Raw genomic sequence first — 26,869 nt, 5'->3', positions numbered from 1 at the left:
AATATGTACAGAGAGACAGCTTCATGAAATGCTGAGTCACTTCTGTACTCTTTTTCTGGACCCTCCGAAGAATCTAGCCCTTGTCTAGTCTCTCATTTCAACGTCTTCCTACCCCATCGGGGATGTCTCCAGCCATATGCACCACAAATACCCTAACAAACCACCTCTCTAACCCACTCCTCCCGCCGCTCTGCCCACCCCCACTGCCGCGGAGAGGGGAGTCCACTGTCTATATGGCCCTGGATCGGTCGGCGGGTTGGTGCCTGGTGGGCGGGTGACACCAGCTCGGGGCCCTGACCCTGAGCCGTGCACCGACCGGCTCCGGACCGGCCCCCGGGGCAGACGGCCGGCACCGATAGCACCACCCCTCGGAATACTGATCGGATCGACCGACACCGGGTGCCGAGCGGGGTTGCACGGAGAGTGTGACTCAACGGGGTACGGTGCGGCCCAGCACGGTAAACCATGAAACCTTTGAGGATAGATTTCGAGGACGGCCTTCGCCGATAAAATAACGGTAGTAGGTATGTGAGCTTTCAGAATTTGGCGTGTTTAGAGGCGGCTAATGACGATCCTTGATAGCATACTGCTGCACCACCAAAGAAAGTCACCTATACGGAATGCAGATCCTGTGGTCTTCCCCGATTTTTCACACAGTCACAACCGATGCTTCGAATAGTCTCACTTGATCATGTACATATGTGCCACTACGAAGCGAAATGCTATCTCCATCGTGAATTCGAGCCACACCAGCGCTACATTCTGGGCAACATTGCACCTTATGACGTCACACCATATCCTGCAGCGATGTTACAACGTTTGAGGACGACGTCATCACATCAGAACGGCCGGCCTTGGTCTGCCGCCGACTGACCACCGCCGGGTGACAGGGGCACCGACGCCGCATTTACTGTTATCGATATGTCCTCGGTTCGTATGTGTAGTCAGTTGGGTCTTATTGCGCCCGTAGTTGTGATGTGGCGTCGGTCTAGCGGTCTATGGGAGTGATTAATTCGACTGGTGAGGGCGTTCTCACGCGAGGATAGGGGAGAGGGTTTTCTACACACGGTGCTGACACAAATACAGACAGACGGACACCCAGGAAAACCGGGACAAACAGACATCCAGACAGACAGACACCCAGGCAGACAGACATGCCCCATTGTCATAACAGCTGACCCGTCTCCCCCTCCCCCCACCCCTTCCCGCCTGACCTGTTTGAATCTGACGGGAATATCAGTCAGTTCCAACCTGTTCTAACCAGTCTGAGGGTACCTGGCTGCAACACGTTCACCTTCAGTGGCCACACGGGTCAACTGAAGGGGTCCGACGCAGGAGATAAGTGACACCCGACAAGTCACAATTTAAGGAATCTTCTTCGCTCCACTGTAAGTGTCCATAATTTTGCTAGGTTAATGTCTTGATGGATGGAACAAGACAACATGACCAAGGTGAATAAAGTTGGAAAATAACTCGTGAAACATTACCCATCATTTCTCCCGCTGACGATTTCGGTAGCATCAGCGATCACTGCCTACGCTATCTGTCTGCGACCATTAGGTTGATCAGCGATCACCAAGACATCCACCCACACGCACCCACTCGATCCTCACACCGACGCGTGGTGAACCCGTTTTGGTAGCTGTCGCCGCCTCGGTCGACCGACCGGTAATTAGCAGCCCCTCCCCCCTCCTGGTGTCAGGGTCGACCGGACTCCCCCCCCCCGCGAGTCCGGCTGTGCAGACGGCAGCGTCACCGAACGGCGGCGCAGTGATGAAGACCGGCTACCACCCGAGTGGCGAATGGCGTGCCTGACACCGGTCACAAAAACCCATGCCGAGTCACGGGCGGGCCCCCAGCACACCCACGAGCCGGACGGAGACGACTTGATCCGAACGTGCCGCAAACAATGTCTGTTTGGACTGCGCTGCTCGGCTATGAGTGAATGGCCGGTTTTCACCCCGTCCCACTAAATCAACAGGCCCACGCCAATGCAGTAAAACAGAAAGTGCTTTGAAACAGCCGCTGGAACAACACAAACGGGCCGGGCGGGAAGACAAAACACTCGACGGCGCCGACGGATGGAGATGGAGAGGTTTATAGAGCCCCGTGTGGCGGCCGAGTGAATTTAGTGGACCCGCCCTCGCCAACTGCCTCATAGCCCGGGGCGAGCACGATTCGACACCCGGCGGTGGGGGAGGGTAGACCAGGAGCTCCGAGGGCCTCTGGAGAAACACCCGCTCCGAGCGGCCCCGGAGGACGGTGCAAACCAGTCGGCTCCTCCCCCAATTCTGCCGGGGCCCGCGGCCGTTCCAGGACAGTCGATAACCATCGGCCCAGCAGGGACGTGTCTGATCGGCAGATAGGTGCTGCCGCGGGCCGGCCATCTCGTGCGCGCGGCGCTTGGCCGTCTGTCGGCTCCCACCCGCCCCCTCCCCCGGCGCGACAGGCCGCCGCTCACCTTGAGTCGCCAGTTGTCGCCGGCATCCGTCTTGATCTTGGCCAGCCAGGCATCGTCGAACCACAGTGGCTCTCTGGCGGAGAGAGGGGGGGTGGTTAGAGGGAGGGGATTCTGGCACACACACACGCACAAAACGGTCCCTACAGAGCGGGCGAGAGATGAATGAACACAAAAATAACAACACCAATGGGCAGTACTGCGAGCATTCTAACCGATCTTTATTGTTATAGCTTTATGGTAGCTGTTGAGTTTACAAATAGCAGCCACTCGTTAAAAGCAGTAATTAAGTCCCAGAGTATTGCACCAATGCGATACTACGGACCCATCAACCCGACCCATAGCTCCGCATTCCCCAGTCATTTAGACCAACTTTACAGCGTGGAATAACTGTAGGCAATATACCACAAGTACAGATCCAACTAAGGATATCCTGGAGCGATGCAGTTCCGGAATCATTTACACGTTAGCTCCATCAAAACGCTGCCGCCGCACGCAACAAGAACCAGGAACAATGCAACATCGTGGGACTCGGCCGCGTTAACGACCGCCTCACGGACTTGATATGCATATTCAGCGCCAATAGCGGCGAGCGCTGCGGGCAAAAACCTTCCCAAAACTGTCCGTGTATTGAGAGTGCGAGAGAGGGACATCGGTCCGAATGACAGATGAAAAGGGTGACGCGCTCTTTGAAACTTCGAAAAACGCCCGCTCTTTGACACTACACTACAAAGGATACATTCGCTGGCACCCAAATACCAAATGTGGGAGACAACAACGCTTGTCGATGTCTGCGTCTATGCATGCTACTGTTGGCTACATTCTATGTTAGCGCTGTCAAAAAAAAAATGTATCACACCACATGCTGATCAATCAAGCACCGTAACACAAGCAAACACGCCCTCAGATAACATGACACCTATCATGACCGATAACACTGCCAATCAGTCCTGCTCCTGATAGTTCAATGGGTCACCACCACCCTCATCGATACCGCTGACCCGCCCGCCATGACTGTTGTGCAAGTGTACCGTGAGTGGGCCTACCCGAATTCGTGATCACGGCCCACGTTACGACATGCATTGATGGAACGGCAAATATAACTACAAAGTGATGGTATATCCGACTAGTATGTATACCAGACCGTCAGCCACTGTTCAGTGTCGTTCTCCACCGTGTTTGGTATTCTGTCCGATATTTACTATCCAATAATCAAAGTCCATTGCCCAGTGCCAACTATCTATCTTATACCAGGTTATTTGATAGAACTCCGGACAGGTGGGAAAGATAGCTCGATGATCGGGAAATAGCAGATGGTTCGTCAGAAAAGGCGCTAAGGGGACTGGGCACAGGAAAGGGACGGAGGACGGGTGAAACTGACTGAGGGTGGTCTGACAGACGACCTGGGGACCGCGGATAAGGGACGGGAGGGCGAGCTGAGTGACGTCGGGACAGGGCGGACCTGCGTGGCGTCAGCTGCCGTATTTCAGTGCCCTCAGCCCGCATGCGGTACGGGAGCGTATGCTGCTGTCGGAGTGACAGGCGCCGGTGACGCAACGACTCCTGATGGTCGCACGTGTCCAGCACCAGGACCAGTGTCCCAGCGCACAGCGGTGGCAGAGGACAGGGAGAGCATCGAAATACCAGCGCATTGAGCGCAGCTTGACGCTGCACTGCGGCGAAATCAGTAATATTTTCCCAAAAGTATTGAAGGGCAAGCGATCACAAATAATTAAAGCCTGATGGAAAACGTTGCCCTGTTCTGTCATGTATTAATTAGCTTATCTGTCCGAGGATTGTGTATTTTTTATCCTAGCATTCCTTTCAAGGATTTGGGAGCATTATGTTTAGCACGAAACTCCGAAGGTTACGGCTCAGCACGTTCGCAGTTTTCCACAGACGATTCGCAATTGACCCACATTAGTGGTGTCCAAACGAAAGGCGCCTTCGCGAAACAATCCAGCTCAGCCTCAAGTGCTCGCGTGCCCGCCGCGATCGCTCATCACGCCGACCTGCCTTTCCCATCGTCCATGCGGTGGGGGCTACAATCGGCGAATTTACGAGATCCCGCGCCCAGAGCCAGCCAGCCGCCCATGCACCACTTTAGCTTTCTTTCCCAAAGTCACGAAATCAGCGCTGAAGCGCAGAAATCGCCGTCGAGGCGCGGCGAGATCGGCATCTGCACCCTCCCGGCCCTCTCCCTCCGTCTCCGGGCCTCTCTCCGCGCAGTGCACGCTCTGGGATACTTTGGCAGTTGGGCATCCCTCCAGCGCTCGCACACAATGTGAGCGCTGCGCACCGCGCCGCCTTTCGCTCCGTTTCGGCGGCCGATTCTGCGCCAGATAGGGTGCGAGCGAGGAGATATCGGATACTGTACACAGATGGATCCAAGCGGCATGAGTCGGTGGCTTGTGCATTCACCATTAACAATGCTTTCTTTTCGTTTAAGTTACCGGAAGGTCTTTCTATTTATACAGGCGAACTAGTAGCTATACTAGAAGCCCTGAAGTATGTCTGCACCCATCGCATTCCACGTTCCTTGATATGCACCGATTCTCAATCGGCTGTGAAAGCGTTAGGCATGGCGCACGGCACCACCAGGCACCCGTTACTTACCTCTATATTAGAATTAAACCATCGCATTGCCGAGGATGGAATGAGGTGCATTCTTATATGGGTACCGGGACATAGCGGCATAGCTGGAAATGTGCGAGCTGACTATTGGGCCGGGAAAGCACATGACAAACCAGAGGTTAGACCGGTCGCAGTTGGTTATCGTGAATATGTCCCAGAGGTCCGACGGCGCGTTCGAGACCAATTTGCTACCTTATGGCAAGAGTTTCGGCCCACTCACCTTAAGACGATTAAGCCTACCATAGGAAGGTGGACGTCCGGCGCTCGTGACAGTCGCCAAGAAGAAGTAGTGCTGTGTCGCCTGAGACTTGGCCATACACTCCTTACGCACTCGCATGTCATGGATCGTGCTCCTCCACCGTTGTGTACACTTTGTCGATGCATTATCGATGTCAAACATCTCCTAATTGATTGCCCTCAATATCGCACGACACGCCAACGTTTGCGACGAACATGTGGAGATGCTGGTCTCCCGTTCACAATGGCGACTCTGCTCGGTGATACAGAACCTAATGTATTGGACGCAGTGTTTCTTTTCTTGCGCGATTGTGAGCTGCTTGACAAACTGTAAATGTGGCGGGTTCTATTGATATACCGGAATTGACAGTACTTCTAACAACTGTGTAATGTTTGATTGGCGGCTACTTATTTGCCGCCCCCACTGATGATGTTGCTTTTGCCTGTTTTTGTGTGGTGATTCTAGGCTTTGGAAACTTTCTTTCGGTGTGTTTTGATTACTGATTCGTCTCTGTGGAGGTCTAATGTGAACGTTACGGGAGGTCTAAGTGAAACAACAGTGCACTCTGAGCACATGTCCTCTGTGGTTCGTGTTTTCTCTTCTTTCCTTTATTTTAGTATTTGGTAGTATATATAGCTAGCTCGTAGAGTGGTCTGAATTTCTCTCGCTCTCTCTTTCTCTGATTACCTGGTAACACTCTGACTAGAAGAGTATTGATCTTTCTTTCATTTTGTAGTTTGCTGCCCAATTAAACTAACACTAACACTGCTACTCAGGTCTGTTCCTTCTGGCTTAATCCTTCCCCGGCAATTTCCTCCCCTGGCATTTGTCCTTCCTTAGGTTTTTTCCTTTTCCGGCTACCCACAACCCTGCTTAGTTACCGCTTAGTACCTACAAACCCCGACACTACATCGTTGAAGATCGGACAGTTGTATGCAAGAAACGAAGAAGTTGGACGCTAGGGCCTGACGGCTGCGCGCCCTAACCCACAAAGAAGAAGAAGAAGAAGAGCGAGGAGATCAAATCTGGCCAATAGCACGGCCGGCCTGCCGCGGACAGAGGCTGGTTTCACCTCACGATGGCACACGGCAGCCGAGCGCGAGTAACCGGAGCAACCACCGGGAGGGGGGGGGGGGGGAGAACGGCGCATTATTGTGGCACGATAGGTAGTAAATAACGAAAAATATATCCGTAAGTGACCGGTATTTAATCTCCTGATGCCATTTTCAATCCTTATTTACTCTAATGGTCAGCGACAAGTTATTCTTCATATCACAAGGGAGCGGCATCAGCAGCAGCAGCTTTATTTTTACCAATACTGGCAATACTATCAGTATCGGCCAAGCGCCGCGGTATAACATATTTGCATAATGGCCCCGAGTCTAGACCGAAGTATAGATGCCACAAATGACAGCGATAGCCGTATTTGTGATCTAATCCCGGCTGTCATTCCCGTGTCGCTGCATTCACGGTGAACCGGTGGACATTCCTCAAACTGTGGCCGTCCGACTCCCCAGACCACCTATCTCGCATTGGGCGCTAAGCGGAAAAGTGAAACAGGACTCGGCGTCCACCGCTGTTGAAAGTCATGACAGCTCGCCGCTGCAATTGTGGCCGCTAATCAGACAAGTCCGCGCATTTTCTGCTTTCGTGATCACCGCGACCAGTCCTACGAATTCCAGCTACACACGGCTATGTCAATGAACCGCAGTTCAGGTCTTCTTCCTGATAAGCAGTTTCTGCTCAATGGCTGAATGTTAAAGAGCAATGATCCATTGCACACCTTTTCATAATTTTTACTATTTCTAGGCCTTTAATCTTAAGTTTGCCAAAAGTTTTCACCTGCTTTAGTCCCATTATAAAATCAGGTAGGTAACTACAATCCAAAATAAATTTTCCATTTCCTACCTATCCCTGCAAGCTGATGTCTTGAGATACACACATTTCAAAGCAGGTTATGAGCCACCCAAACATCAATGATACCATGATACATCTTTATCATACAAAAATATGTTGTGAAAAAACTAAATCTGTGCTTATAAGTTGTTGCTAACCCAATATGCAAATGCAAGTTTATAGGTGCTTCTATAACACTTGACTATACAGTATACACTAAACACATGCATAACCCATCATTGCAAGATTTTGATGCAATGAAGCTGCAAAAAAAAAAAAATGCTTGAATAACATTGCATTGGTTAACACTTACATTTCATGGAGAACAGTTGCTATAATAACCCCATCGCTGATGTCTTCAGGCTGAGTGGCATTGGCCCCAGCTTGAAATGTGGCCAACTGAAAACACACAACCAAAAATGTCAGAAAAAGCTCAACTATGAATTATGATCCACAGTCCTCACTTTGGGAATGTGGTTAAAAATATGTCCAGATTTGGCAGCATTAAAAAACAATACCTATCATAATGAATGCAAAAGGAAAGGCAGCTAGGATATAGGTAGGGAGTCATTCATTTAATATTCAGTCATTATATTAAACTTAATAAAGTCATCTTATCACTCTTCTATCTCAGGTGAAAAATCTTGCCTTAATCAACACTGGAGCCCTAGCAAACCTATCAGTGCAATCAACTGAAGTGAGAACAATCTGTCCCACTAGTCTTTTGCATACAGTGGATTATTTTTTTCAGCTTCTGTCATCATATACATAGTTGTAATCAGATTCATGGTCAGAAAACAGTATGCACCTTTTGACATTTCAGCAGGTGTGGGTTGATAACTTGCCAACAGTTCTAATAACCTACACCTGATTCCTAAACTCAATTGCAATAGGATAAATAAATGATAAAGCATGTAATGGATTGTCCAGAAACAAAATTTCATGACAATGGTTAGTACCAAGTTACTAGTTCAATAATGCAACCAATAAACATACATAACAACCTATCAGTAAATACCTGGATACACTATGCCCTTTCAGCGTGTGTTTTTTGTGGGTTTACGTGTTTAGCATAATAACATTCTGGAAAAAATTATAAATGATAAAAATTTTACATTATTTAAATACAAAAGTTAATAAAACTGTGATATTAACTGAAATGTTATATAAAAACATCACAAAACAATATCGTTTATTTCTATAACGATATTCTGCACAACACACAAAACTGCAAAAATACACGCAAAAAGCACATCAGCATAGTGTAGCCAGGCCTTATTATGATAAAATGAGTATAACATACCCATTTCAGAAGGTTGGCAGAGAGATGGCCAGAGTCCATTGCTGCTACAGTATGACGACGCAGCTAGATGCTCCAACTTCTTGAATCCGCTCAAACCATCACGACGGGTTCACGTTCAGAGAACAACGAACAGTTCAAGTCCACTCTGCCTACGCACGATGCCACAGGTAAGAATAATCTGAATAATTTCGTTTATATTTTCTAGCAGCAATATTAATTATTTCTTTTGATAAAAATACCACCGTGAATACCCGCGCACAACCAGACAACCTCCTACACCCACAAACACAACGCGAATGACGCGAACGAGAGCTCCGTTATTTGACGGAAGGTCACCTTTGGCGCACAAATGACAGAAGTGGCGCAAAATGAAAACATTTTTTGGACAAATACGGCTATTTCGTGGCATATATCTCAAAAGTTTTGCATAAAATAATTTGAAAAGATGATATGAATACCTTTGCATCACAATAGATTCTTCTTAATTTAATTCGACATTAGTATCAAAAATGTCCAATAGGAGCAGGTAACTTTCGGTTTTGTCGTGCAATTACCTTAGTATCTTTTTTAGCAGTCGCATTTGCGCAAGCAGTATGCAAGAAAAATCAAAATTCTCTAGAAAGTTGAGAGCGTCAAACAAAAAGGTCAAAAATTTATAAGTTGCAAATGTTTTATATACGGGCAAGGCAAAGCCTAGAAAATGTCTATAGAAGTGGAGATTACGTTATTTGCAAGTAATCTAATATTTTAATGTTCTATAAGGCAACAAATTGGCATCAAAATGAGGAGTTCGTGTGATGTTTCAGGAAGCTTTAAGACCACGATATTATAAATTGTATGCAATTGCAAATTGATAAATTTATCATACTTTGATAAGCTTGAAGAGTGGAAAAAAGCTATTTCCTTTGATCACAATTTTGTCTTTAGAGATATTGTTGAGAATCCTGAGATATAGTCTCGTAAATCTGGGGATAATCTTTCAAGGTTATTGTTATCACGACTGTAAAAATATTTATGCGAAGCTCATTTACTTGGTACGCCCCCTTTTGCATTTTGCCAAGGGGCCGATTTATCATTTTGCTGCATTTTGCTGTATAGAAGCGATGGAAACAGTCATTTTTATGTGCTGTGGATTGGGAAGAAGCGGATGAACTGTCCCATGGTTCTCTATATTCCGTGTGTCCTTTATACAGTGCATTTCATCATGAAACAATGAAATTGAGTGGTTAATTCATGTGCACGTGTCTTGCTCATTCAGCTGTTGCCATGCTTTTTAGCAACGACTTGATAAGTTTCCCTGAAGAGGATATATAGTTAAGTTGCTGCTAGTTGAAATTAGCTGAAATAGATAACCGCAACTTTTGCAACTATGGCTATGGGAAAAGGATTCAAGATTTCCCATAAACTTAATCCACCAAATGCATATAGTGTTCTTATGGAGCAGAAAAGCAAGGCTGAGGCAGTACTGTTTGAATCACAGGCTGTAGCCTTGCTTGGTAAGTTTTGAGTGTGGAATCTGAAAACAGGGTGCCGGAGGGCATATTTAGTCATGTGACTGAAATTCTCCCCCTCGCTTCTTTCCATAGGCCAACTCAGTTGGGCAAACTAGACTTTTGGAATCAAAATATGGAGGCATCAATATTTTGATTCTGGTTGGAGGAGCCATGACCAAATATGGGCCTGGAATCAATTTTTTGATTCATTTTGGTACACTTTTGACTTCAATTGTATCGTTACGGTTGAAAAAAGGCCCATGACGGTGAGATTTTTCTTTAAAAAGGTAGAAAAATGTGATAGGTTTGCAAAAATTGTTACCTCAAAACTAAGAAATTGTCCCTTTGGCCTTGTGAATGGGAAAAAGACGGAGCCACTGTCCATCACGTAAAGCTGTTTTGAAGAAATCACACTGTATGTTATTTTTGTATCATGAACCACATACTAAACAATCAGTATTTGTGTAAAATGGCAAAATGAAATTTTCAAACCCCCAATTATCATTGTTGTAGTGCTTTTATATTTATTATATGGTTTTTACCTGCTGCTTTAGTTTTTGTATTCTTGACATGTAAAAAATGTGAATTGTTATCAAATGTAGTGAAGATAAAGTACAACAATGCTATAGGTATCTGTTGTGGTGCTGAGGATACCACTAAATGAGAATAATAGCAAGATAAATGCTGTATTCCTGCAAGTTATTGTTGCCTATCTGTTAACATTACCTGTGAATCAAAATATTGATTAGCCAGCTGATGGGGAATCAATATTATGATTATCTGTTTAAAGTGAATCAATTCCTTGATTGCCTTTCACTACCTGTAGAATTCAAATTGTTATGATAGGAGCAATATTATTTTGCTTAGGAGATAGTTCCAGCATTTCTGTTCAAGATCAGGCATGCTCCTTCTTGAAACACTCTCTTATTTTTATGTGATTGGTAAGTTAGAAATGGTCTGCATTTTTGCCCAAATGTGGTCATAAGGAATCAATCTTTTGATGCCTCCATATTTTGATTCCAAAGGTCTAGTTTGCCCAACTGAACTGTCATGTGATTTGCGCAAGGGAATTCCAAGAGCGTTGATCAAAACGCCCCAGGCGTCCTGTTTTCAGATTCTACAGTTTTTAGTTGTGATTGGTGAGCTGAGCTGCATATGTTTATGAATGAGTTTTACTAAAATGTCTTAATATTTTTAAGTGTGGCTGTAAAGGTAGCCATTATTCACTTTAATTTAACAATCATTGAAATAGCAAGCTAGATTTCCTTAATTTGTGTGCTATTCATGTTTTCATGAGGCTAATTTTCCAGAGTCTGAAGAGGTTGATGCCATCAAGAAGCAGTACACAAAGCTGACCGATGCCTACGGATGTCTGGGTGTTCTTCAGCTTAGCCTCAGTAAGCATGCATGACATGAAACTTTAGATTGGCTTTGGTCTACCTCAGATTCTGACCCTGACTTGGGACATCCCATTTTAAAGCCAGCATGAATGACAGTGATATATGCCTGTGATGATTTTTTCCTACCTGAACATTCCTATTATTGCATATTGAGGCAGTGAGATGCAGCTCTGCAGGCTGGACTGGATGGGCGCAAAATGACCTTTGCAGTCGACGCGCCCTAAAGCCCCAATAAACAAACAACAACAAACAGGCTGGACTGGGCTGAGAATTTCTGAGTCCAGAAGGAAAGACAATATTGGATCCAGGAAAGGATATCAGACAGACAAGAAAGACAAAAACTTTATTCCAGACCATACTGGTCCATAAAAAACATTCACATCATTAAAAACACACACACAAACACACATGCTAAAAAAGACACACTGCAGCCTACACACAGGGGAGTCAGGTGACATCCATGTCTGTGCTTGCATACAGCCTTCCCAGCCATGACCTCTCACCATAGGCGTCGCCAGAGATTTTCGGTTGGGGGGGGGGGGGCAAAATCAACTTTTGTGTTAAAACTTGCCTTTCCCCAGTCTTTACTCACTCGTTTTACATATCATTCGACACGCAATGGTGCGAGGAATCCGATGGTGACAAAGGTTTCCTTCTAGCTATGACATGTAATTTTTACAGAAAAATTCGAAATTTTGAAATTCCATGACAAAAACGACTGGTAGAATTATAACTAGTATATAGTGGCTGCGATTGCCGACGCACTGCAGAGGGCCCCTGTGCAGACGCTCGACTCTAATGATCATTACCCAGAAAAAGGTGAAAAACGCTCCATTTAATCGGATCACCCTGCAAAAACCTCCATTCACGCATGCATGCAGAGGTTTTACGTGAAATGCATAGGACTTACCCCAGCCGCCGATCGTAGCTAAGTTGGGCATTCGGCGGAGAGTGAATGTCGGAAGTGTGAATCGGAAGTACCTAATTCATCTATGCTCTAGTGAGAGGAAGTGTTTTGTTCACTCGAGTGTGAACAAAAGTTTCTCGTTTTTCGTGTGAAGGGAAGCGCTGCAAACGTGCACAAAAACTGTTAAACGGAACCAAAAGTTGCGCACGGCATAGCGGCAAGGGATCCATCAGAGATAGGTTTGGGACTTCCAGGCCATTTCAGGCCACTAAGGGTCAGTGCTGACTCTCAGAAGCATGCTTAGGGTCCCGGAGATCGGCGTGGGTCACCTCAAATATTTACGTGTACGTGGTGCTTTAGGGCTTTCCGAGCCCAAGGTGGGGCCCTCAGAAGCCAGTGTGGGCGGCGGGCGCTAAGAGACTAGGCCCAGGGTGAGCCTGGAGCCCTCGGATAACAGTGTGAACCCTCGGGGTCTGTGTCGAATCCCTAAGGACCCTACGTAGGGACATAATAAACATGGTGTTGCGGACCTCAGAGGGACACGTGAGCTGTGACCCCTCAGATGCCGGCTTGGGGTTAGCAAGGTCCGTCGCCTCCAAAGTTTGACTGAACTATCAGAGGCCAGTTAAGGTTCTCAGAAATGTTCGAACTTCGAAGGCTCGAAGATCCCTGTATGGGCCCTCAGAGAACATGGACACCAGTGGAACTTTCAGAGGCCGGTTTGGGCCCTCTGAAAGCTTCTTTAGGGCTCAGTGGAGCTCCTTAGGAGCCTTTGTTTAAAGCAAGCTCATGAGCCCTGCGACACTTGTACGGTACTTGAGCCTGTCGCAGACATTTGACGAGAGTTGAGAAATGCCCCTAAGATTTCGTTTCACGCTTTGAACGAAAATTGCGTCAGCACTCCAAAACTTATGAAAATCATCTGTAAAATGTAATAAAGAACGAACTAGGAACATGGAATGGATCGCAGCATTGACATTTCCGAGTCTGGACTCGGAGTCTTGAAGATTTTGGCGACTGCGAGTCAGACTCTGGTTTGAACTGCACGCTCCAACCGAGTCTGACCTCACAGGTATTCTCAGAAAGGTACCCCCATTTTTTCCCGACTCCAAAATCTCATCGGATCTGTATCGATCTCAGGGGTGCCCGGTCCGAGGTTGGGGGGGCAAGCTGCCCCGCTTGCCCCCCCGTGGCGACGCTAATGCCTCTCACTCTCACAACTGTGAAATTTCAGATTGCAGTTTTCTGGATCCCATATTTCAAAGAGCTCACTCTATCCTTAATGGCCTTAACCATTTCTGAGACTTTGAGCCCTGTTCTGTTTCTAAATCCTATCTTAGGTCAGCTCTACAGCTCAGAAGTCCTAAGCCCCTGATTCCAGGTGTGGCCTCTGAGGTCCATGCTGATTTGAAAGGATTTCACACCTCTCTTTGATGGTTCAAGTTTTGACTCATGTGGGCCCAGATAGATTTGGACCCGACAACAACCCCCACAGAATCAATTGTGTGCCCAAATCAGACCAATGTTGGACCATCTGTTCTTATTGGTCAATGTTGCAGTAGTATTACTTTTACTAGGAAACAAGCCCAGATGTAAACAAACATAAAATGTTCCAACAAATGAAATAAGAGCATGACACCAAGGCTGGCTAAGGTCATCTGAGGTCAACCTATACCTTAACCTTTTCAAACAAAAAGAAAACACTATATGATGCATCTTGACAATGCATACATGTTGATGCATATAAGCTTTTGGTTTATCCTATCTTGGTAAAAAATGTACGTGATGTTCACCAAGACAGTTGCTGATAAGCTTTGTGATACTGACAGCAACAATAGTTTAACCTCCAATGAAGGAGTTGCTTGGGCAGAGTTGAATAACTGGTGTGGTGCTGTTTCAGATGACCAGTACTGCCTGCTCTATCTGGCGGTGGTCACCGGCTGCACGTCGGTGGGGAAGATCTGCGGTAGTGAGGTGTTCAAGGTCACCCAGACTGCGCTCATCTCTCTTCAGGGCACGCCCGGAGATGAAGATAGAGTGGCAGAGGTGAGGTTGGCCTCAAATTAATTTGAGGTTTTTCCACACTTGGTTTAAGACACAAAACAGAGGCTGGCACAGCTTTTTGTCTTTATCAAAAGGTATGTGCTGGTCATGCTCACTGTCCCCCTATTTCACAGGTCAAGAAGATTCTGAATGCGGGCACTCTGTACTTCTCATGGAGTGCCTCCGGAGATCCCCTGGACCTGACACTATGTGAACAGCGGAGGCGGAGAACAAGTGTCACAGACAACCGGTTCTTCTGGTGAGTGGGATTATAGTGTGCTACTGAGGGGTGAGCTGAAATCAATCACACTGAATAAGCTGAGAATCTATAAAACTAGTTGAGAGAATTGAGTAGTGAAACTGGTGCTGAAAGGACGTGTTTGGTCTGTGGGTGGAATCTTTCTGTTATTTTGATGTACGGAAATGTCTTAGATCTGCCAGCAACAACACTATAATACTCTGAGTACCGGCTGTTTTACCACTGACGTGTCACGCCGAACGTCCGTAATATGTGCCATAAATCGCCGTTTCCTGATTACTGTATCCGCCGTCCATATGGCCATGTTTCGTCACCGCAGGAACAAGCAGCTGCACCTGCACATGCAGCGTTTCGGCGTCAGCTGCGACCATTGGCTGCTCAGAGTCACCTGTGGCTCGCTGGAGATTCGGACTGTGTACGTGGGCGCCACGCAGGGCCGCGCCGCCATCATATCTCGGCTGAGCGCCGAGCGGGCCGGCACCAGGTCAGTCGGGGAAGGGGAGAAGGGTAATACGAACGGGTACCTGGAGCGCCGAGCGGGCCGGCACCAGGTTAGTCGGGGAGGGGAGGAGGGTAAGCCGAACGGGTACAAAGGCGGTTGGGGAGAGAGGAAGCTAATCCGAGATTGGAAAGCATCAAATGTCTGCGACTCTGCGTGCTTGTTTTGGTCAAACGGAAACAAACTAATAAAAACCGGGAAACGCAAACGCGGGACGAACGGCTTAACGCTAAAGCAATGATTAATCACATGTGTACGACATTCTATATCCTACGACGTATGTTTTCCACGCAGACACTGCGTCGCATTTGTCGACGTCTTCCACTTTTTCTAAGCTCAAACTGACCTCATCCCGTCCATGACCGTTGTTCGCAGATTCAACGTGCGGGGTACCAATGACGACGGTCACGTGGCCAACTTCGTGGAGACGGAGCAGGTGATCTATATGGACGACGAGGTGGCCTCCCACCTGCAGGTGCGCGGCTCGGTGCCGCTCTTCTGGGACCAGCCCGGCGTGCAGGTGGGTAGAGGGAGACTCGGTTGGGTTGGTGTTTACGGGTGGTTCTGTCCATTTAATGTTAGACGGTAGTATGGGGTAGGGTGTCACTTCACTACCCTTCTGGGACCAGCCCGGTGTGCAGGTGGGTAACGGAATCCGATTAGTGGTGAAGAGGGCGGGGTAACTGTGTGACACACTGTGATAATCGCATTAATTAGAGGTTGGGGTTTCGCGTGTTTCCGTGTTTCGTGTGGCTGTTCTTTTGTGTGTGTGGGGGGGGGGGGGGTGCCGTGGTTACCAGCTATTTGATGCGGCGGTAACAGCACAGGAATATTTGACTTTGTATAGGAGTTGGGGTTAGCATTGCAACAATACAAGCGTTAGAAGCCAGCTCACACTCTATTAAACTTCCCTCCCCCCGTTCTAACTCGTCCCACCCGCCCCTCTCGTCTCTCACCGACAGGTGGGCTCTCACAAGGTGCGGCTGACGCGCGGCGACCAGGCGTCCGCGCCCGCCTTTAACCGTCACCTGCGCCAGCTGAAGCGCCGCTACGGACAGCAGGTGATACTGAATCTGCTCAGCTGCTCGCTGGTCGGCAGCCGCGGCGACGAGGCCATGCTCAGCAATCTGTTCCAGGTGAGTGAGGCCGTGGGTTTGGGTGGGTCTTAGGCGGAGGTGTGTGATGCATTGATGGTTGTTATGACCCGTAGTAGGATGGGATGAGTTGGGTGGGAGACATTTAGCTGTCGTGACTCATGAGGTCGAAATGAAATCAGTTTTCCTGAATGTCTGGTTGGTGATTACTCTCTTTTGATACTCGTTTTACCAATAGAAAGTCCATCTGTATAGTCCTCGCATTTCTTGCGGCGTTTTCGCTGTCAACATCGCCGAATCTCTGCTGTTGTTGGCACATACTCGTTTTACTATACCAAATCCTTCCTCTTAACGGCTCTATTTCTGCTTCCCGCTCACAGGCGCACCACAAGGCGCTGCGGGAGCATGACGACGTGCAGCACGTGCTGTTTGACTACCACGCCCAGGTGCGCGGCAACAACACCAAGGCGCTGGAGACGCTGAAGCGGAACCTGCAGCCCACACTGCGACACCAGGGCTTCTTCTTCGCCAGGGGAGACGAGGTCTACATGTGAGTTGGTCGGGTGGCGAGGGACATGCCTACGAGGTGATGTAGGCTGATATGGCTGCCAACAAATGTTATCGTCCGAGAGGATTGTGCCTTCTTGCTGATAGGCGTAAGAATGCGAGTTTTGTAACGTTAAAGTTTAAGAATAGCGGTAACACGTGTTCTAACGAATACGTTTTATTATCGGGACTTGGTACGCGTTATTTTGCAACTTTTGTTATTCATGTGACAGGTAATGATATCATTCTCCCGTTTCCAGCGACCAGTGCGGGACGGTGCGGACCAACTGCCTTGACTGCCTGGACCGGACCAACTGTGTGCAGACGCTGGTCGGACTCGAGGTGAGTAGGTCGGGACGGTTCCTCAGCGCAGAGATCGGTGAATGATGATTCTTGTAAATGGCCATCAATGATAGGAAAATTATGTTCTATGAGAAAAAAAAAACACTTTTAAATGGCCTCCTTACAATGAAATACCAAAAGATGAAATAATGAAATGAAAAGATGAAAAAATACACTTTTAAATGGCCTCCTTACAATGAAATACCAAAAGATGAAATAATGAAATGAAAAGATGAAAAAATTTCATTATTTCATCTTTTGGTATTTCATTGTAAGGAGGCCATTTAAAAGTGTTTTTTTTCTCATAGAACTTATACCTATGCCTTACATACAGCAAGTGCTTCAACAAGTAAGCATAGGAAAATTATATTTTAATTATGTTGGCCAGTGATGGACGGAAGGCACAGTGTCGCCTCGTCAGCCCAGATAATTACTCATCTGCCCCCTAATTGGTCCGCCACCCTTGAAGGTCCAGTGACCCTCCGCGTGTTAAAATATTCCCCTCCCCTCTCCCTCTGTGATAGGTCCTGCTGGAGCAGCTGCGCTACCTGAACCTGCAGGAGAAGGCGTCCGTGGTCTCCCGCTTCCAGCAGATCTTCCGCGACATGTGGGTCAACAACGGCAACGAGATCAGCAAGCTGTACGCGGGCACCGGCGCGCTCCAGGGCGGATCCAAGGTCAGACCCTCTCCGGACGCTTCACATTGTAAATGTGCAGTAATGACATCCTTTCCAGTCTACGTGCACAGTGTTGCACAGCTTTTATTCAATCCCGCAGAATATGTGCAACCAGCGAGTAAAGTAAATATGCTCTTTGCAGCTGGTATGTTCTAATAATGATCGGCAAAGTGCTTCCGTTGCTTATGCGTTTGTTTCCTGTAACTATTCCTGCTCTGCCATGTTCAAATATGGACCACCGTCCTCGTTTTTTTCCCTCCCTCCAGCGATTGAAGCAATTGTCCGTTTGTTCAAGTATGTAACGTCTTTGTCCGTGCCTCTGACATCACTTCTCTGCGCTCTGTTCCGCCAGCTGATGGACGGCGCCCGGTCCGTGTCGCGTACCATCCAGAACAACCTATTGGATAGCAGCAAACAGGAGGCCATCGACGTCATACTGCTGGGCAGCAGCATGAACTCTGAGCTGGCCGACCGTGCCCGGCTCCTGCTGCCGCCCAACATGCTGTATGGTGGGTGGAGCGAGTGGATATGATAATGAACCTGGTACGGCGTGATCTGATGCGATCTGAGCCGACCTGACGCTACCTTATTCGATAGCCTACATGAGGTGAATCGATAGCCCCACCAGGTACCAATCGTCACCGTTATAGGCGACCATTGTGTCGTTTACCGGATATATTTTGCGCTACTCGACAATGAGTAAGCTCAGTTGAGCTGGATAAACGCTATGTAGCAGCGTGATACGGTTTGCACTTGAAATCTCATGAATTCCGCTTGCAGTGAAGGCATCGCTGAGCACAATCTTACCACTGTAACTCTTTCCCCTTTCGTCCACAGCCCAGGCGAACCTGCTGCGCGCCATGTGCATGTCCCAGGACGAGTACACCTCGCCGCGCACACTGAGAGTCTGCGTCGGCACGTACAACGTGAACGGTGGCAAGCACTTCCGCAGCGTGGCCTACAAGAACCAGAACCTGGCCGATTGGCTGCTGGACGCGCCGCGCATCGCCCGCGGCCGAGGTCGGTCAGGGGACAGAGGGGCAGCCGCTGGTCTGAGGGGTGGTGAGATGGCAGAGTGATTATTTGGTTGGAGGTTTGTTTGGAAATTAATTTTGATATTGGGATGGAGGAGTCACTGCATTGTGGAATGGATGGGTGCTTCGAATGTCGATCAGTGTTAGCAGGCTGTTTGTTGAAGAGAAATTATCTGACTTATGCTTGAGTGATGTTGCGTTTTACGGATGTTCTGTTTGTGTCGTGTAGTAGTTTCGGAAATTATGACGAGTGCGTACTGTTTGCCGTATCGCAGAGCTGGTCGATGACAGTGAGGAGGAGCCGCCGGTGGACATTTTCGCCGTCGGTTTCGAGGAGATCGTAGACCTGAACGCCAGCAACATCATGGCCGCCAGGTGAGAGAGGCGCACTGAACGGCCATTGACTTGTCTGTAAAGTTATGTGAAATCTTTTGGAAAAGTGCGTTTTTTTCTGGCCAATGGTTATAAGGAAGTCCTTTTAATTCATGCATACCCATAATAGGAATATGATAAGCTCCCATTTTTCTTCAAACATAAGTGATTGATGCCTCAATTTTCAAGCAGCAGTGTCCTTTCAAGGATGTCTCAAAGGTACTGATTGTCTCCTTACGCCCCCTCTCATCTTGCCCCACCCCCTCCTCCCTCTCCCTCTAGCTCTGAGAACGCCCGCCTGTGGGGCGAGGAGCTGCAGAAGGTGGTCTCTCGGGACCGTCCGTACGTACCCCTCACCTCCGTCCAGCTGGTCGGGGTGGCGCTGTTCGTCTTCATCCGACCCGAGCTGGTTGAACATGTCCGAGACGTGGCTACGGACACTGTGAAAACGGGCCTCGGCGGCGCCACCGGTCAGTAGACGGTGGTGGGAGGGAAGGTCGGGTGGGGTTTAGGAGGGGTTTCGGCAGACTATGTGTCGTTGCATGCGTTATATCTATCCGAATGTTGAGTTTAGCCAATTCAAAAATAGTTTGCCTTGTTCTTTTTTTCTTGAGACGTAATATTGGAATTGCAAGCTCGTTTGAACGCTATGATTGTATCCTGTGAATGAAACTATTTATTGGCTGCATTGTGACCAGCGACAGTGATCTCGTTTCCATGATGACCTGCTGTATACTGTCCTTATGCGTTCCCCGTTGGCCTGACGACGTTCGGCTACCATTACCAGGTAACAAGGGCGCCGCGGCGATCCGCATGGTGGTGTACAACTCGTCACTGTGCTTCATCTGCTCGCATTTCGCCGCCGGGCAGAAGGAGGTGCTCGAGAGGAACGCCGACTACGCCGAGATCGGCAAAAAGATCTGCTTCCCCATGGTCAGTGATGGAGCGTTATAAAGGTGGTTTCCTGGTCACTTTCTGAATTAATGTGCGAGAAGGCAACGACGATTGCTAAAACTTGACCGGCAGCCTCAACGTTCCATGTATTGATTCCGCACATTGATGGTTACTGCTAATTGCTGTGGTCCCCATGGACCACAAACTCCCAAATTTATCTAGGCGCTCATACAAAGCCGGTTATTTTGGCATCATAATCAACCCATTAGGTGCCTTAATCCATTCTCTGACATCTGCTTCCTATCTTTCCGCCGTCTCAGAACCGCACCGTGTTCTCTCACGACCTGGTATTCTGGTGCGGCGACTTCAACTACCGTATCGACCTGCCGCGAGACGAGGTCAAGGAGCTGATTGCGCGCCGAGACTGGGCCACCCTGCTGGAGGCTGATCAGCTCAAGGTGCGCACCGGGTCGACTGGGCGGAATGGGGAGGGGGACTGAGATCGTAGTGTCAAAATAAAAACCAAAACCGTGAACAAAATGCCAGCTAGCCTGGAAAATCAATTTATATGATTAAAGGGACTATCCCACCTTCTAAAATGTTGTTAAAACCAGTTAAATTGTGCCCGACTTTATAGATTGGATGACCAGGAACACGGTTCTGGCATTTATCTTTCATTAAACATCTTAGGCTTCCCATATTCCAAACACAAACTTTCAAATATGTGACGTCACAGCCCAAAATTACCTCCTTCCCCAGGCCACATTACTGTCATAAAGCTGATTCTTTTTACTCTGTAGGCACCACAACAAAGTTCAGACCAAGTTTTAAGCGATTTTTCAACGAACAAACCCATTTAAATCAGAATGACTAAACGAGGTGACGTCACACTAACGGTCGCTCCATGTTGAAGATAGGGCCTTGTACAAGGCCCATTTTCAAATGAAGGGAACGAATTTCTTCAACACCAAGAGGCCGCGGGGGTTGCAACCTAGATAGATAGTGGTTTCTGAACCTCGCCGCAAACTTGGCTATCTCAACTCAAACCCCATGTTAAAGGTGGGATAGTCCCTTTAATTGCAGTATATGAAGCAACTCTTTATTCCTGTTGTCGCAACGGTCCCGTAGCCCGATTTGTATGTGAAGCTATCAGGCTGCAGTCTTTAGTTATCCATGACCCTTGAGTGATCCATATTTACATATAGCTCTCGGATCCGCCCACCAACCTCGCCGTTCTGTTCCCACCCCCAGGTCCAGCAGGCGGACGGCAAGTGTTTCCAGAACTTCCTCGAGGGTGACCTGGCGTTTCCGCCCACCTACAAGTACGACCTCTTCTCGGACGATTACGACACCGGCGAAAAGTGCCGCTGTCCCGCCTGGACGGACCGGGTGCTGCTGTGGAAACGACGCATCGCCAGCCAGGCAGGTCAGTGGATTGGAGGTTACGGGTGCTGGACAACTCCTAAGAGTTTTCACGCTTTTGGCCCATATCTGTGTATTGTGGAGATATGATGCGTTCTGTACCGAAACTATCGTTATTTTACTGATGTTTGATGACGTGAACAAGACGACTTTAAATATAAATTACTGACAATATCGGGTTTCGCCTTTCTTTTTGTCACTTTGCTCATCTAACTAAACCGTACTTTGGCGGCCGATTAGGCATTAACTGCAAGGTCTGTTGATAGTTTCTCATTTACTTTTCCCCATTCGGTCCTTACCGCCCTGTGCTGACGCTAACCGCCCCACCCCTCCCCGCGTACCACAGCGGCGGCGGACTGGACGCCGGGCCGCGTGCTCCACTACGGGTGTGCCGGGCTGAAACAGTCCGACCACCGACCCGTGGTGGCGCTGCTCGAGGTGGAGGCGCGACAGGTGGACCCAGAGCGGCGCCACGCCACCTTCGAGCGGCTGGTGCAGCAGGCCGGACCGCCGGACGCCTCCGTCATACTCACGGTGAGAGGGAGCGGTGGAGCGTAGAGGGTGGGCTATGAGAGGGGTGTGGACTAGGATGGAGGGAGAAGCGATGATTCTTTATGTTGGGTGGTCTTTTTTTAGACATTGGTAGGCAGCATTTACATGGTTCTGTGCAGGATATTTTTAGCAGTATAATTTAGCATTCCCCTTAGTCAGTTTGGTAACCAGATGGGACCAATACCGCCGTCGGAGAATGATGTCATTCTTTATTAATTTAATGTGCTCTTTGTCACTTTTTATCGGCTTCATGCTAGCCAAGCTCCATGACAATACGCTGACGTTAACCCTGGTCTCCTCTGCGTGCCACCAGTCCGACACCGAGGACCTGTACTCGCTCACCGAACTGGACAACTTCATGGCCGAGCTGCTGGCGCAGCTCACCTCATTCGGTGACGTCATACTGGTCCGCTTTGTCGGCGACACCATGTGGGTGACGTTCAAGGAGGGCGGCTTCGCTCTGGCCGCCTCTCACCAGGGATCTGTTCAGGTGAGGAGACTCGTCGTAAGAGGAAAATGACGCCGTGGTAGGACTCAGACATTGTTTGGAGTTCAATTTATAAGAGATAAATGACTTCCGAGTGGCTATGGTTTCTGTGAGTATATATTGTGTTACTTTATACATTAGGTTTATGTAAAGGTAGAATATGCAAAAAAAATGCATATTTGGTATTGGCTGAAGCGATCGTCAGTCGCCCGTTGTTGGCCTGTACGGTGTAGGGCCGCCCGGTAGCTAAGTGTAGTCCCTATGCCACATACCTGACCTCTGTTTGACTGTGTACAGGTACAGGGTCACCGTATAGCGATCCGTCTTCGGACGCCCGACTGGACGGCCCAGGTCACTGAGGAGCTGCGGCTTGGGGAGGATAATACCCTGCCGCTGAGCGAGCACCAGGGCTCGCCGCCGCCCGGATCGCCGCCCGCCTCGCCCGTCACAGAGGCAGAGATAGGTATGTGAGACTGACCGCCCGCCCAACCACCCGTCTAACCGCCCGCCTCGCCCGTCACAGAGGCAGAGATAGGTATGTGAGACTAACCGCCCGCCTAGCTGTCCACCTAACTGCCCGCCTCGCCCGTCACAGAGGTGGACATAGGTATGTCCCGCCTAACCGCCCGCCTAACTGCCTGCCTCGCTCGTCACAGAAACTGAAATAGGTGTGGGGGGGGGGGGGGGCGAGGGGGAGCTAAATACTGAGATTTGGGGAGACTGGGGGACTCGATGCTAACAGTGTGTCCGTAAAATATGTTGTGACTGGCGATCGTGGTAACGCTCTTGGAAACTAATCTGATCGTCCCCGACTATTTTTTATCCCGTGCTCTGATTGTTTTTTGTGCGTCTTGGCTCTTATTCCAATCAGGCCCACCATACCTCGTTCGTTGTACTCCGCCCAGCTCCTGTCCCGATCTGACCCTCGGCCCTGCCCTAACCCGATACTGACCCCCTCAATGTCCCAATAGTAGCCCGACGCTAACGGCCGATACTGAGCCTATCCTGTGTCTGCCTCGTCACAGAGGTGCAGTCTGCGGCGGCGGTGTGGGTGGCGGCCTCCGCCAGCGGGGTCCTGAAGCCGCAGCGGCCGCCCCAGCCGACCCGGCCGCCGCCGCCCACCTACGCGGCCACCCAGGTCAGTTGGCAGGGGTTTTGTCAGTTGGCAGGAGTCGCGTGCTATGTGACGTAGCACGGGTGTTTTCCTTATAAGAATCCCTTTTTTAGCGAATAATTTCGAGTCAGTGTTTTAGAAACATCAGAGGGTGTCTGTATTAACAGAAGGGAAAGGATTTATTTCAGATGCGATGTCTTTGATTGTGACCTTGTGCGTATTTATTGCACCTTTCTTTTGTCTGCCTTACTACATCTGCATATTTCATGTAAATTTTATAGTAGCTTGGCTTTGTGTTCAGTGCCCAAATTTCTCCAGATATTGCTTAGATATGTGATCTTTTTGTCCTCTTCCCCGCGTCTGACCCTCCCGCCCCTCTCGCCCTCCACAGTCAGCTGCGCCGGAGCCGGTGATCGAGGTCCGCCAGGAGGTGACCGTGGCCCGCGCCGCCCCGCCGCGGCCGGCCGCCGTGCCGTCCCGGCCGCCGCCGCCGCCCCCGGTCGGCGTCCGGCCCGCCGTACAGCCCAGCCGACAGGAGCAACCAGAGAGGTCAGAGGGGCCCGACCCCGCCCCGCCGGCAGACCCCTGGGCCGAGTCTGAGAGCGCTGCTGTCCCCGCCGAGTCGGCGGACCCCTGGGCGGCCAGCGGTAAGCCGGCCGACCCGTGGGCGGCGGCCGGCCCGCTGGCTGACCCGTGGGGCTCGGCCGACCAGCCGACCCAGCCCACCTCGGCCGCCTCCAGCCCGTGGACGGCGGCCAGCTCCGTCAGCTGGGAGGATGACGTGTTCTCCGGCAGTCAGACGCCGGCGGGGCCGTCCGTGCCGGCTGTGCCGCCCCCGGTACCCAGTAGGGACGCCGCTCCCCCGGCCGTACCGAGCAGGGAGGGCGCCCCGCCGGCGGTACCGGCCAGAGAGGGCGCTGCCCCGGCCGTGCCGGCGAGAGACGCGGCGCCGCGTGCGGCCCCGGCCCGGGAGACGGGCGCACCGCCAACAATCCCGGCCAGGGCCGGCGCACCGCCCCCGATCCCCAGCAGGGAGACGGCGCCGCGGCCGCCCGTCCCCAGCCGGGAGTCGGCTCCGGCGCCGCCCGTCCCCAGCCGCGCCGGCGCCCCGCCGCCCATACCCAAACGGAACGGCTAGGGAATGAGCGTGTCGTACCGGTAGTAGATAGGATTGCATAATAGCCACACAGTATACCGCGCGGGTGTATTCCGTCTCCATTGCCGCGTATGACTGGGCGGAACTCGGCGAGCGGGAGCAGGCCTGATGCCTGTCCGAACGGTGATTGTTACGAGTCCATTATTTAATGTCGTTTATTTAATCCGTATGTGATTTTATGCTTTTCTTGCCGCGCGCTTGCGGTCCGTTTTTTTCGGATCTGGCTATCTTTGATGCATTCGATCTGTGATCGTACGCTAGCCTTTCATTCGTCAACTTCTACTTAACTCGAACGCTTTTCTAGTGCTATTTGCCTGTGTAAGGTTATGCTTTTGATTGTAGTTGCTTTGTTGTTATTTTATTTATCTTTATGTGCTTGGAGGCTAGCTCAATGAGATTATCAGTCTTCGGCGACACAGAAGACTTTGATCTAGTCAGAGGCATTCCACAGATTGTATCACAACCTCAGCCTGGATGGGTGGCCGACCTCTTAGTCTATCGCTGTCCCGGCATCGCTTCTGCTTTATTCCATGGGTGGAATTCCATAGGTAAACCAAGTTGATAACTTTGGGTTTATTTTGCGCACAGTGCTCACAGAAGACACAAAAGTAACCTTTTTGTAGTCTGCGAATACCTTATTGGTAAAATAAGCAGTGCTGTTATATGGAGACAACATTTTGTTATCTAGTCTTCCTGGCATGGAATAGCGAGCCTGCACGGAGCCGTTAAAACCAACAGCAGTCAGCCAACACCGAAGTGAACTCCATCGACACCTTCAGGCTGGCTGCGATGGTGCACTTAGCTCGCATACTCGTCTATACAGCAGGCAGTCAGGACCCAAAGTGGCGTGGCATGGGAGGCCGTCGGCGTCGGATATTTTGCGGCTGTTCGGTTCATGCATGAGCTGTTGTAGCTGTCGCTGTTAGCGTACTGTGATTGGTTGTTTTGCTGATGAGTTATTTGTCGGTGAAGTTGATGTTGGTGCTTAGAATAGACTCGTGTTGGTGTGTGTCCCGGTGTATGCAGGCTCAGGACTGCTGTTGGCAGTTAATCGAGATCGCGTAGAAGCCCTGCAAACATTATCCTTGATATCAAAATATTACCCATGCTAAACAGTATGTATGCCTCTATAATCATTTTAGCTGTGTAACGTAGTCTTGCGCGTTGCAGCTATGCTTGGAAACTATAAACCGATATCTACCTACCCCTACACAATCCTACATAATCTCCCCCCATTGGTAGCTCTCTAGTGATGCTTGCATCATGTTCGCATCAGCCTCTACCCAATTCTACCGTAATTAGGAGCCCGTTGTCAGCACCCTGTGGCCGATTGGCTCGCTCCGTGTAGGACACCTCTGGGCCTGCCGTGTGGTCCAAGAGATACTGCTGAATCGGCTGGTAGTGACGCTGGAGAACGTATACAATACACACTGGTGTCGTGGTGTTAGCAAACTGTGTGTCTAGCGGGGGTCCACGTCAAAACAGCTAGTGACTATTGAGCTAGTGACTTTTGAGCTAGTACAAAAGAGCTAGTGCTTCAAAACAGCTAGTGACAAAACAGCTAGCGCCAAAATAGCTAGTAATGCAAAACAGCTAGTGCATCAAATCAGCTAGTGACTAAACAGCTAGCGTCAATATAGCTAGTAGAGCAAAATAGCTAGTGCTTCATTATAGCTAAGTGACAAAATCGCTAGCGTCGAAATAACTAATGAAGCAAAATAGCTTATTCGTAGAGCAGCTAGGGTAAAAAGGCCGCCCCACACTGGACCTCGCATGCGGGTTGCGAGTTTTTGGGTTTTCGGGTTTCTTAAAAGTTAAAGAATGCACTATATGTTAAGCGACCCACATTACCGTCTAACAAGCGAGTCTGCAAGTTTTGAACATGCGAGCCACCTTGCATTGCATTCCAAAAGTTGATTTTGAGTCAATTTTCAAATTTCCTCGCTGCGAGGTCTCCGGGTTTTGGTGTATTTTGTTGAAGTCGGTTGTTGGTTCGATGTGCTGTTATTGATTCAATATGTAATTTTCTGAAGGTGTGCCGGCTTCACT

At 49.4% G+C, this 26,869-nt stretch overlaps 2 protein-coding genes across 3 annotated transcripts in view; one reads left to right on the top strand and one right to left on the bottom strand.

Annotated features, from left to right (window-relative positions):
• The window catches only part of LOC122383302 (protein Hook homolog 3-like), a 73,189-nt gene extending 64,105 nt beyond the window's left edge, over positions 1-9,084 (bottom strand). The window contains exons 1-3 of one of the 2 annotated variants that reach the window (XM_043369592.1): positions 8,530-9,084; positions 7,540-7,625; positions 2,462-2,534 (exon numbers count right to left, since the gene is read on the bottom strand). In XM_043369592.1, the coding sequence (XP_043225527.1) occupies positions 2,462-2,534; positions 7,540-7,625; positions 8,530-8,568 (198 nt within the window). In that variant the 5' untranslated portion in view covers positions 8,569-9,084. The remainder of the gene's footprint in view (positions 1-2,461; positions 2,535-7,539; positions 7,626-8,529) is intronic. The other variant, XM_043369593.1, reaches the window with a different exon arrangement.
• A 500-nt stretch (positions 9,085-9,584) lies between these two features.
• LOC122383300 (synaptojanin-1-like) lies at positions 9,585-25,831 on the top strand. Its single transcript, XM_043369590.1, has 22 exons — positions 9,585-10,025; positions 11,333-11,419; positions 14,230-14,375; positions 14,507-14,631; positions 14,951-15,115; positions 15,506-15,650; positions 16,093-16,266; positions 16,605-16,774; positions 17,031-17,112; positions 17,637-17,789; positions 18,142-18,298; positions 18,627-18,809; positions 19,099-19,198; positions 19,478-19,665; positions 19,983-20,128; positions 20,410-20,547; positions 21,341-21,515; positions 21,858-22,045; positions 22,377-22,553; positions 22,848-23,013; positions 23,576-23,688; positions 24,056-25,831. Exons 1-22 carry the CDS (start codon positions 9,899-9,901, stop codon positions 24,800-24,802), a joined length of 3,852 nt encoding a protein of 1,283 aa, XP_043225525.1. The 5' UTR covers positions 9,585-9,898; the 3' UTR covers positions 24,803-25,831.
• The last annotated feature ends 1,038 nt before the right edge of the window (positions 25,832-26,869 follow it).

This window comes from Amphibalanus amphitrite, unplaced genomic scaffold, assembly GCF_019059575.1.
Source record: "Amphibalanus amphitrite isolate SeventyFive unplaced genomic scaffold, NRLGWU_Aamphi_draft 000160F_arrow, whole genome shotgun sequence".
NCBI lineage: Eukaryota > Metazoa > Arthropoda > Thecostraca > Balanomorpha > Balanidae > Amphibalanus > Amphibalanus amphitrite.
The sequence above is the reverse complement of the archived record's forward strand: the minus strand, read 5'-3'. Positions and strand labels throughout refer to the sequence as shown.